At 39.9% G+C, this 12,314-nt stretch overlaps 1 protein-coding gene across 3 annotated transcripts in view; it reads left to right on the top strand.

Moving 5' to 3' along the window:
- Positions 1 to 12,314, top strand: part of Cttnbp2 (cortactin binding protein 2) — a 142,188-nt gene that overhangs the window by 99,546 nt on the left and 30,328 nt on the right. For all 3 annotated transcript variants that reach the window (XM_051175729.1, XM_051175728.1, XM_051175730.1), the window contains 5 exons: positions 1,670 to 1,945; positions 3,882 to 3,977; positions 5,127 to 5,206; positions 10,331 to 10,417; positions 10,500 to 10,599. In XM_051175729.1, coding sequence (XP_051031686.1) covers positions 1,670 to 1,945; positions 3,882 to 3,977; positions 5,127 to 5,206; positions 10,331 to 10,417; positions 10,500 to 10,599 — 639 coding nt within the window. The remainder of the gene's footprint in view (positions 1 to 1,669; positions 1,946 to 3,881; positions 3,978 to 5,126; positions 5,207 to 10,330; positions 10,418 to 10,499; positions 10,600 to 12,314) is intronic.

The raw sequence follows: 12,314 nt of genomic DNA, 5'->3' as shown, positions 1-12,314 counted from the left end.
AAGAACAGAAGACAGTTCTGAAACAGTCTGTCATTAAAAAGTCTTGACAAAGCAGAGGGGCCTGCAGAGGAAGACTATTAAAGGGAGAAGAGCAGAGGCCACTAACATTAGAAGTGGTAACATCAATAAGCTGGTGACAAGATAACACAGCTGACACCTGGAAAGGAAAATAATGGTAAATGAGTTCAAAAGCCATTTAAGAAAGGGAAAAAGACACATTAGATTTTATATTTTTAGTTATTGAAATTAAATATTTACTTGTTTCTTATATCATTTTTAAATTTGTTAATTCAGTTTCACACATGCCTACAATGTGTTCTGATCATATTCACCACCACTCCAAACTCATCCTAGATAACCTTTCTCATGACCCCCTCCCAACTTCATTTCCTCTTTTATTTAAAAAAAAAAATAACACACTGAATCTAGTAAGTACTGACAATATAGACATGGGTATTTGGGCATCTCTTAAACGCATTTTATTTTAGTACTGCAGCATGCTATGTGATTCTTTCTCCATGTGAGAAAGTCTTTAATACAATTCTGCTCAATGAATGCCATAAATTCCTAGTAAAACAAAATACAGCTTCAATATATCTTCCAAGACTTTAGTACTTGAGCAGCTGAACATGCTTAGGAGGTGAACTCAGGGTGATATCTGTGTAGAGACTATTACATTTTTATAATTTTATACATTTGTTTCACTTGTGCATAGTGGGTAAACATTTTTTATCAGCATTTTCACTGAATATCTCTAAAGTTTTCAAATTTGCTTTCATAATTAAAGTATTTGTATTTCAAAGTCTACTAAATATTCCAAATTTTTTTAATTATAGTGATCATCAGCTATAGAAGATTCAGGAACAAACACTCGTTATTTTCTAGTAAACATGACTGAGTTCTTAAGAACAGAAGTGCCAGCTCCAGGCACCATACAGACTGGAAGGTCACATGAAGTCGCTGTTGTTGGGGCTGGAGTAGAGTCAAGTACTGCAATGCTATATCCCTGTGCTCTGAGTCAAGAGTTCCTGATGCAATGCTGAACCCTTACCAAACACTCACTAGTACTCGTCATGTAATACCTACAGGGTTGAATTTATTACATCTCTTACTGTCATAAATTAATTTACTCTCCATGCTGATTCTCTGTATATTTTCTTCCTTTTCATGGAATAAATTGAGGGACGGCAAGACTAGGACCATGTACCAAATTCACATACGGGAGAAAGTAGACTCTGAGGCGCGGACCTGGGTCTGTGTGACTTTAGGGAACTCCTGTAAGCCTACTGACCTTTGGAACTGTATCCTAACTTGTTCATGAAGATGACAATGTAGAAAACTCTAGATGAAAGGTCTCTGGTCTTCCCTACTTTTTTTTTTTTTAAACAGCCTGAGAATCTTGCTGAAGGGGGAAAAAAATCAATAAAGTAGAAAAGGCTGAGATACAAGGAATGATAAATAGTTCACCCTGTATGCTCCCAAAGAAACCCTGGTGAGTCTAGGAGACCAGCATTTGCTCCAGTACAAGAAGGCTCAGTTTAATGTTGACTAAGATAGCTATCCTTTGATTTGCCTTTAAAATCTTCATATCTGCTTATTTAATAGCTTGTTTGTTTTTATTTTATATCAAGGCTGTTTCTAAATTTCTATTTCTTTATTCTTCTAATAGATGCTCTTAAAATACCCTTACGGATTTCCGTGGGTGAAATTCCACCAAGCAACAATTGTACCGAGGACTTTGAATGTGAACACACAATATGCGTTTTAAATGTCCGCAAACTGACATCATGGGATGATTTTTCGAAAGCAGTGAGTCAAGCTCTGACAAATCATTTCCAAGCCATCTCTTCTGATGGATGGTGGAGTCTGGAAGATGGGACATTTAATAACACTACCGACTCCTGCATCGGTCTCAACACCAGCAGTATACAATCCATCATGCTAGGTATAAGCAGCCTTGAACTGAAAAGAAAGTTAAACGTCTGGGTTTATTTATGCTTGTAGGCTTCATAGCCTGATACTCCACTGATGAAATACACTCAAGGCTTGGCTTGTGGCAGCCGCCAGTACTGGAAACCTTGAGCCTTCACAGCGAGCCACTACATAATGTAGCCTGTTAATATAAAAATGCTTTTATGCCTCAAGTAACATTAGAGAGTAAATAACTTGAAAGCCTTTGATGAGACCTTGTTATTACACTTGTGTTCAGGGTAAATTCAAGAAACTAAGCTTGCTTGTGGGTAGTTTCTAAACATAACTCCAGATTTTCTCTCAGACTGTGACAGTTGTGTTGTGCCATGTCAATGCCTAACCTCCATGACAAGGGGGTCCAATGAAGTCTACAATTGAAAGAGATGCTTTAATTTAGATATGTTGAAAGCTCCCACATGGGATGGGTCAGAGTGGTAACTGGCTATTTCTACTTGACAGACATTACAAAGAGCTTAAAGAGATGAGGCCTGTTTTTCTGGTGTGCACAGTAAGTGCGTACAAAATATTTCCTGCCCCTGGCTGGCTTCTTTCTTTTTAGATCCAGATTAACATCTATGAGAAATCCTCTGCATGATCTGTGCTCACTACCTTATGAAGAGTCCACACCAAAGCCACACTGTACAATAACTAGGTATGAGAGGTCTTGCCCAAAGGTATAAGACCAATGAGCAAAGCCAGTCAGGATTCAGATCACAGGCTCTCTGAGAAGGACACACACATACACACACACACACACACACACACACACACACACACACATACACATCCAATAATACCACATTTAAAAAGAATAGTCAAGGTGAAGGGAAGGCAAATTTTTACTGTTGCTTTTAAGTATCCATTTAAAACATATGGTGTTATTTTTCAAACTTGCTCATCGATGCAGGTCTACATTGAAATATCTTCCCACTAGCATGAGAGCAAGTTATTTATGACAACTTTGGCATGATAGTTAAAATGTTGTTATGGAGCCATCGTTATAGAATTTTAAATTTGCATTAAGAAAATAAGGCATGAGTGATGGTCGGGAACACATTTCACCCACCTAGCCCAGTGTTGGGCTGAGCCAGCCTCCATGCTGAAGTCTTGTAGTGAAGACAAGAAAGAGGTGGCCCTATACCTGGTGTTCCCAGCTAGTCTGGAAACTGGTGGCGGTAAATGGATATTCCCAGCAGCCAGTGAGTGTGCCTCAGAACAGTAGATGCCAGATTGCTGAAGGTTCACTCTTATCACAGTTGTAACATGCCCAAGCATACTTTTAGCCCTAAAAGTCATCAAGTTCAGTGACCAGAGGGCTTATCTTAGTGCCTTTCTATAGCCAGATCATAATTGATGCTGTGATATTATTTTTAATGTTCACATGTGAATTTTCAGAGTCCATGATTCTGGGAACTTCAGGTCAACTGAGGTGCAGAGGGTTAGGGGTCAGTACAAATATTGGGGTCACACTGAGATAGAGAATCTGAAATAGATCATCTGAGACTCTTGAAACTTCCAAAAAGTTCTGGAAGTTTTACTGGACAGTAACTGGATCACATTCTTTGGAGACTAGATAGTGAAGAATTAGATGTTCTCCAAAGTGCTGGGACTTAGAGAGCAGGAGGTAGGTTTAGCATATGAGATTCTGAGAACTTAACCTTGGAAGTAACCGAAGTAACCTGGGTATATTCTTGTTCTTTAGATTTTTCCATAAATTACTGTTTTTGAGAGTTAACATCTTTCCCTTTGACCTTCAACAAAGATGTCCTTGTGGAGTTATTTGCCCTTTGGATGACCTTTAGCCTCGGAAGCACTAGATTCAGTAGCATCTCACAGAGGAGAATGTGATTGCCTTTATGAAAGCATCATTTGGCCTCTCCTTGACATTCCATTTCCCTTTATTCTACTAGGAAGTATGCCATGGTCAACTGGCCAGAGCTTCCCCCAGTCCCCATGGGACTTCATGAAGAAGAAGAAGGTAGAGCAGGTCACCGTGCTTTTGTCAGGTAATGAGTGAGATTGCAAACCAGAATGATGCTTGAGGAGTGTGTGCCTCACAGCAGACGCTAGGAGGGCCAGGTTCTCACCCTCAGCGATGCTGTTCTCTTGCTTCTAGCAGTATCTCCTTAAGGGGAGGGGAGATGCAGAAGTCATGTTTCTGTCACCCTCGGTTATGTCTTCCTGACTCATAGATTCCTGCTGCTCCCATTGTGTCCCTCATTAGAAACAGCCTAGAGGCATACTGGCATGCTGCATGGAGTGACAGACTGTGTTAAAAGAAAAATGTCTATTGTTACTGTCAACTATGGTATTTGTCTGGTCTGATTATTGTAATGATATGCATTAATATTGAGAAAGAATCTACTATTCTTAGGCTATGTTTGTATTTATGACACATTATAGGTATAATGTCTCTCATGATCATAGCAGTCCACTGAGTTGCATTCTGCTTACTTCTAATTTATATACAGTCCTGAGGCTCAGACTGATTTTCTTATGTGATGTCTAGTTATTAGTATATAGTCTACTTACTGTTTCTCAGCCCTGGATTCTAAAAGGCTGCTGATTTCTTCATATATTTTCCACATGTAGGGATGAACTTTCAAAAAATAAGTCTTGACTAAAACTTTTGTTGTATGAATTATATTTATGACAATTTTTCTTAATAGTTTAGTATCCCCTCAAAAAAAATCACCAGTGTGTTAAGAGAGTGGCAGAAGTTGGCATGGGAACAAAACCTAAAGGGAGACCCTGGACTTCTACATTAATATTAGGCAAGGCTGAAGCTTTCCAAAGACTGGTTTTCTGTGACAACCTTTGGTAGTAAACACTGAAACACAGCACTCAGGAGCCAGCAGGAATAGCTCCAGGGTTGCAGCTGGACTCCAGAGGTCCTGGCTATAATTACTAAAATGGTCAGTGGTCTTTGTTGGAGGAGGCAAGAATCTACTGCTGAGCTTTCGGGCTCCCAGGGGCACTAGCTGTTTAGTAACCAGTTATGAGGTGTCAAAGTTGTTCTGATGCTTCTTGACCAAATGTCATCTCCTATAAGTCCACAAGTGTCCTGTTTCTTTCATGGTAGCTTATGTGGTGTCTTGATCTCTCTGTTTAACAAAAAAAGGTGAATTTCCCTTCTGTGTGTATATTTCTCACAGGTCCTCAGGAAGGCTGCCTCAGTAGTGTGACTTATGCATCCATGATTCCACTCCAGATGCTGCAGAACTACCTCAGGCTGGTAGGTTGGCATATCCATCAGGTGGTCCATTTGGCCTACCCACCTGCATTCTGGGTTATGATGTTGTTTTCCCCAACCCTTCTTCCTGGTAGGCTGTCCATTACTGGCCTGGATTTCTGTCACTGTGATCCAGATGTCCATTTCTTTGACCCAGGGAGACTGTGAATGATTAATAAAGCATTTTAACTTGGGTGGGAACATATTACCTACCCCTTAACAAGGATTTGCCATCAAACCATAGACATAGAAAGGAGTAGATATGTATATCAAATGGCTTATTGTGAGCTTTAATGATTTAACATTGAATGGATAAGTTCACATCAATTAGAATATTGATTTGGCTTCTTTTCTGGGAACAAAATAATTGGTATCCAGACTAGACTGGTTTCAGACAAGACTGAAGTTTACTTTTTTCACATGCCTGACATTACCATAGGTGAGAGGGCCTGGGGAGGGGGGGCAGTCAGGATAACAGCTCCACAATCCAAGCTCCATATCCTCATGTTACCAGAATTTTAGGTCATGCCATTACTCAGCTGGTGAATGTGCTCTCTTGTGTGTAATCATCTCCCCTGCCAAAACTAGGCCATTTGTTTCTAGCAGAAGTAAGGAAAGCAGTAAATCTAGATCAAAAAAAGACAAGTAAATATGTTGTATCCATTACATACTTCACAGCTGTAGATAGTATGCCAAGTGTTTTTAGTTATTTATTCATAATATCTCAACAAGATTGATACTGTTACCTCTCTTTTAAATGAGTAAGGCAAAGAGAGGTTAAACAGATCGTATCATCAAAGCAATACATGTAGTCACTGATAGAACCCAAATTATGGATGTCTGAGGTACCCTGTGTCTAAGTGAGGTCTACTGAAATGCATATGAATAGCACAAGATGACAACAAAAGCTCCACTATTTAAGAAGAGTCTGACTGTACTGTTTATACTAATTGTATCCATTAGACGTAAGTCAGTGTTTCAATGTTTTCTTAAATCCAGACACTGATAAAGTCTGGCTACCTTGTACCAGCAGGCATATAGCAAGTCTGTCTATGGGACACTCACTTTTCTCTCTTTGCTTTTGTTTGCCCCCAACACACACACACACACACACACACACACACACACACACACACACACAAAGCATCAAGCATGATCAAGTGTGCCCAAGAGGAAGAGCTCCAGCTTATTCCTTTACTTTCAAAAAGATGAGGGTGTAGACCTCATCAGGAATATGAGCCTAAGGCTGTGAGTACAGCCACTTCCTTCTCCCCTTCCAACATCTCTGTATTAAGCATGGTTTTGACCAAGGGCAAAGTTGTTTCAATCTAAAACTCTGCCAAGTTTAAAGATATTGACAGGTTTTATGTCTTAGTTAGGGCTACAAGCACTGTGGTGAGCAACCGTGGCCAAGAGCAATTTAGGGAGGAAAGGGTTTATTTTACACACAGTTCATCATCAGAAACAGGGAGCTGAATGCAGGAGCTGCTTGCTGTAGTGGGGGAGTGCTGCTTACTGGCTTGCTCAGCCTGCTTTCTTTTAGAACCCCAGCCTATCAACCCAGGAATGGCCCCGCCCGCAGTGGGCTGGACCCTCCTGCAAGAATCACTGATTAAGAAAATGTTCTACAGGCTTGCCTATAGACCCGTCTTATGGAAACATTTTCTTAGTTGAGGTTCCCTCCTCTCAAATGACTGTCAAGTTGACATAAAACTAGCCAGCACACTTGATTCCATTAAACAGATAAACACCCCAGGGAACTGATAGGAGAGTACAGTTTTGTAAACATAGAACTAAAGCTAAAGCTGTAAATTCAAGGGTAGCCTTGGTTACACAAAAATGAGACCCTGTTTCAAAACAGCAAAAAAAAAAAAAAAAAAAAAAAAAAAAGCAACAAAAAGAGAGGAGAGATTTTTTTATTTGATGTTACTGATAATACTGGCTTTTGTAGTTTTAGTAAATAAGCGTGTGTGTGTGTGTGTGTGTGTGTGTGTGTGTGTGTATTGACTTTGCATATATAAATTGTAATTTCTCTTGTGTTCCTTTTACATCTTTGTATCTATTCTATAAATGGTCCCAAATCACAAAACATGAAGGAATTCAGCTTTGTTGTCTCTTTAATATCCCAAATGCCAGTTTTACAGACTTATAGACATTCCATACATTCTAACCCTTTGGTAGGTCTTCTCACATTTCAGTTCTTACAAATTACTGTTATTAGTTTTTAAACTTTCCCATCCAATAATATATCGTTGCATGTCTACTATTTCAAATCCGTATAAACATGCCTAAGAGTGACTTCTGGTACCAGTGATAGAAGTTCCAGGGACATTTATGTGACTAAGCTGACAGTAACAGCCATTCATGCCTAAAAGACAGCAAATAATGGCTTTGAAATTGTATGTCAGAACAAGCCAAAAAGAAATTTCTAGCTGTAAACCATGCAACTTTAAGTAACAGCTATCCCAATTTTATTGAAACAGTAAAGTCCTTTTATTCTTCCATTCTTTTTTATGTTTAATGTCTTAACATAGCTGGCCTGAAACTGTCTCTGGGCAGCAGCTCTGACTCAGAATATGTGTTAGGAGCATTTTCCCGCCAGCCCTTCCTAAAATAACACCCAGAGACTCTGTTATAAATCTGTTGGCCAATGGCTAGAGCTTCTTATTGGCTAGCTCTGTCTTAGCCATTAACTCATTTCTATCAATCTAAGTATTTTTGCATGGTCTTACTGGAGAAGGAGAGAGAGAGAGAGAGAGAGAGAGAGAGAGACAGAGAGACAGAGAGAGAGAGAGAGAGAGGAGAGAGAGAGAGTTGGGATCACTTATTCCTCTCACAGCCAACATCTTGACTCCTTCCAATACATCTCCCAGAATCCTCTTTGTCTCCTAGTCCTGCCTACCTTGCTTTCCTATTGGCCAACAGTGCTTTATTCATTAACCAATAAGAGAAACATATTTACAGAATGACATCTCCCATCAGATATGTATATCAAGTGGAGCACCAAACACAAGTTAAGGTCTTGCTGCTTTAAAATACCACAGATCTGCAAACACCTCTCAGTGCTGCAGAGACAGTAATGGAGACCACAGCCCTTGAGTTAACCTCCATTCTGTGGAAAAACCTTGTGGAGGGGGGAACATGACAGAATGGGTGGGCCATTGTCCAGATTGCTTGTTTCCGGCATCGATGTGCCTCACAGAACCCTGCTTGACATGTGATGTGCTACTCCAATAGGATGTGAAGATAAAACAAGAATAAAGTGGGTTACTATCAGTTGTTACAATGAGGCCAGTATCCCTTTGCTAATAAGCAAAAGTATATACTGCAGCAGAACAGTTCTGGTGACTGTGACTCAGGCTATAATTTTAGAAGTTGAATTTTATTTCATTTTCAACCAGATTTCCTTTCAGCACAAAAACCTTTCTCCCATTCAAAACAGTATTAGCTTACTTTTCAGTCTTTCTAGCTATAGAGCCCTCTGCTGGAAGCAGGGTGCATGAGACACAACTTTACATTATACCTTAGAGTTTGACATTTGGAGAAAGTTGATATGGTAACTCTAAAATGGATGAATAGTTTTTCTTTGACCAAGCTTTCCATGTGTATAGCAACCTCAATTGACTAGCTATAATTTGCTTTAGTAATTAATTTCTGCTTAAGATTATAAATGATAATTGATATACCTGTAGATCATTTGATGAAAGAAAAGAATCATCAAAAGAACTGATAATACCTGTAATGAGAAGAGATTATTACTGGAGTGTATGTGTTAAAATGCAAACACGTGGGAATTCTGTGTGTGTGTGTTCTCTTTACCTACACAGTAAATGTGCTTGTTTATATTCTATTGTACTTCATGGAGGATGATATCAAGTTTACTCTTAGGAGGAGGGCCTTTCGAGGAAAAGGCCCATTCAATATGTTTTGAAGTGTTTCCTGTTCCTTGTTCCCTAGAAATGAATGTGTGAGAACAGATGAGGTGTGATGTTAAAGATAGCTTATCTCTGAAGCTGGATCTGTTGCTTTTATTTGATTTCAGACTCTGTTTTCAGGAAGTGTAGACAGCTTGACAGGAGAGTTGTAATGAATAGAGCACCCTTGTTTTCAGAAGTAAAACAAGATGAAATCGCAAGGCCAGTTGAAAATCTCAGGGGTAGAATGTTCAGTAAATCCTAGAAATCTGGATTCCATTTCACTTGTGTGAAACAATCCATTCCTTGTGAAAGAATTGCTGTCCGGCTGTGCATAGCACTTTGGGATTAATTTGGAGAGCTGGAGAGTTCTGGTTTAGAATTACACCTGGATAGCAATGTCTCATCCACAGTTTTTCACTAAGGTGCTTTTTGAAAAGTGACAAAACATCAAAAAAAACAGAACTGAGGTCTCTATTATACCAGGCTCTCCCCTTTCTTTTGGACCACTAGCCAGCTCCCAAACAATGACACAGAGATTTCTTATTAGTTATGAATCCTCAGCTTAGATTGGGGTAATACCTGAGCCCTGAAACTGAACCTCAGCTGTACTTTCTAGAATATTCTCTTGTGTTTCTTGAGAAGTCCCTGCTTCAATCTTGGCCCTTGCCTGAACATCTGCCATTGGCTTGACTGGCCACCAATACCATGGAAGTCAGCCTTGCCACTCCTGTGAATTTTAGATCCTTACATTCCCTCAGCAGCTGTAGCCATTATTGTTCCTTATATAGGCATTAGTAAGTTCTTATTGAAGGGTTACCAATAGCAGAATAGAATTTAACTTTAGAGAAAATTCACTCATGGCTGTCATAAACATTGTCTTTCCATACCCTAACACCCAGTCCCAAACTTACCATCAAGGGACCCCTGAAGTATGACCTTCTTTAGCTTATAGTGTAACAGCTGCCAGGCAATCCTTATGCATCCTCTACCCTGAATATATTCTTTAGCTTCTCTAATCATGTCCTAGTTTCCTAGGGAGGGGAGGCATAGTTCAAGTTTTTGAAGACCTCAGATATCTGGTAAATGCTGCTAATCTCAAGTAGCTTTATTCCTTTGGATGCCTAAGGATAATTGGCAATTCTGTCCTGCTACACCACCTTTCCCTTGTCAAACTAGCATCTTCACCCAGGCTTCTTCTTGGTTTGAACAGGTTGAGCAATATCATAATGTCATTTTCCATGGCCCAGATGGAAGCTTGCAAGACTACATAGCACATCAGCTTGCCCTCTGCATGAAGGTATTATGTATTTTCACACCATTTCATTTTATTGGAAAACTGGGAGGATTATAAAGCTAATGTCCCTGTTCTGTTATCACAGCACAGACAGATGGCGGCAGGGTTCCCCTGCGAAATAGTGAGAGCTGAAGTGGACCCAGGTTTCTCCAAGGAACAGCTAATAGACATGTTCATCAGTAGCGGTAAGATCTTTCAGAGAACTGGCTTGTGTTAACTCAAAGGCATAATCTTCACTGAAGACATTCCAGGGAAATATTTATAGTCATGCAACTTTTTAATTTCTTCCCACTGGCAAAACTGAAAATTGGAATCCCAAGTGAACACTTAAATGATATTTCTGTCAATGCCACTATGTTAATTGTCATATATACATATACACACACATATGTGTGTGTGTATGTGTGTATGTATTGTTCTAACATAGAATTTGACTGTCCACAGTAAGAGAGCAAGAGAAGAGGTAATAGAAGCAGGTCTCCTTAGTAGGACTGCATATTGCATTTTGACATTGCCTAGAACTGCTGCTGCATGGTGATAAAGGGGAACAGATTGATGTGTAGTAAAATTTGCCTATAATGCTGTACTCATTATTCCTATACCCAGAGTAAATTTCTATCTTCAGCTGACTATTAGTGTGCCATTGACTAGCATTTTGGCAAATACATTGCATGTACCCATTAACTCTTATCATCTCTACAACAGTCCTCTGCAAGTAGCTGTCATTGCATCTGTTCCCACAAGTAGGGTAGCAGAACCACATGTGAACATTTATTAAGATAAATTATTCATGAGACCTTTTACAGCTTGACACCGCAAGTTTCACCACAAATGCAGTTGTCATAACCCTGCATGGCACAGCTGTGACACAAAGCTGAAATGGGTTCAACTTTAGTTCCAAAGGAGTCTAGCCACAGACATACCTAGGTGGAAAGTTGTAAGATTCAAAGAAGATGAGTTGAGACACTCTGCCTATGAATAGAGAGGGTTGTGTTTTGTCTTTGGAGCTGTGATGAGTGAGGTTACCCTGTGGCTCAGGGCTCAGCTCTAGACTAACTTAGTCTAGGGAGATAGAAATCATCTTCATTTTTATTATTTAAAATTTTTAAATTAATAACAATCTTACTTTACATACCAGTCTCAGTTCCTTTTCCCTCCCATCCTTCCATTCCCCCCCCCCACCATCTCCCCATCAGATCCCCCATCCATTCCTCAGAGAGGGTGAGGCTTCACATGGAGAATCATCAAGGCCCTCCCTACAGTATCTAGCCAGGGCAATGTATCTATCTCTCCATAGGGAATGGGCTCTAAAAGCCAGTTCATGCACTAGGGATAAATATGGATCTACTGCCAGAGGCCCCATAGATGGTCCAGGCCTCCTAACTGACACCCATGTTCAGAGGGCCTAGTTGGGTCTTATGCTGGTTCCCCAGCTGTCAATCTAGAGTCCCTGAGTTCCCTCTTGCTCAGGTCAGCTGTTTCTGTGGGTTTCTCCAGCATGCTTGACCCCTTTGCTCATCACTCCTCCCTCTCTACAATTGGACTCCAGGAGTGTGACTCAACTGTGAATCTCTCCTTCTGCTTCAATCACCCTGGGATTTTAAGTCATTAAATAAATTAAAATCAATTCTTAAGAAAAACTGAGGATCCTTTAAGCCTTGTAGTACCTTTTGGAAGTAGGAAAATCTTCTAGAATCTTAGTGACTGGCTGCTGTACATGCTAGTGACCAGGAAATAGATGCAGAACACTATTTTCTTTCATGGTATTTTAATCACAGATAACATTTGTTAACTTCTATTCTTGCATGCCTTGTTCTTAAGTTGTCTTGGTAACTAACAGCTCTGTGACAGACCACTCAGTATCCCTCTTTGGTAGTCTTGAACACACATGAGGTGATGT

This window comes from Phodopus roborovskii, unplaced genomic scaffold (assembly GCF_943737965.1).
Source record: "Phodopus roborovskii unplaced genomic scaffold, PHOROB, whole genome shotgun sequence".
Taxonomy (NCBI): Eukaryota; Metazoa; Chordata; class Mammalia; order Rodentia; family Cricetidae; genus Phodopus; species Phodopus roborovskii.
Note: the sequence above shows the minus strand (reverse complement) of the source record. Positions and strands in the feature narration are given on the sequence as shown.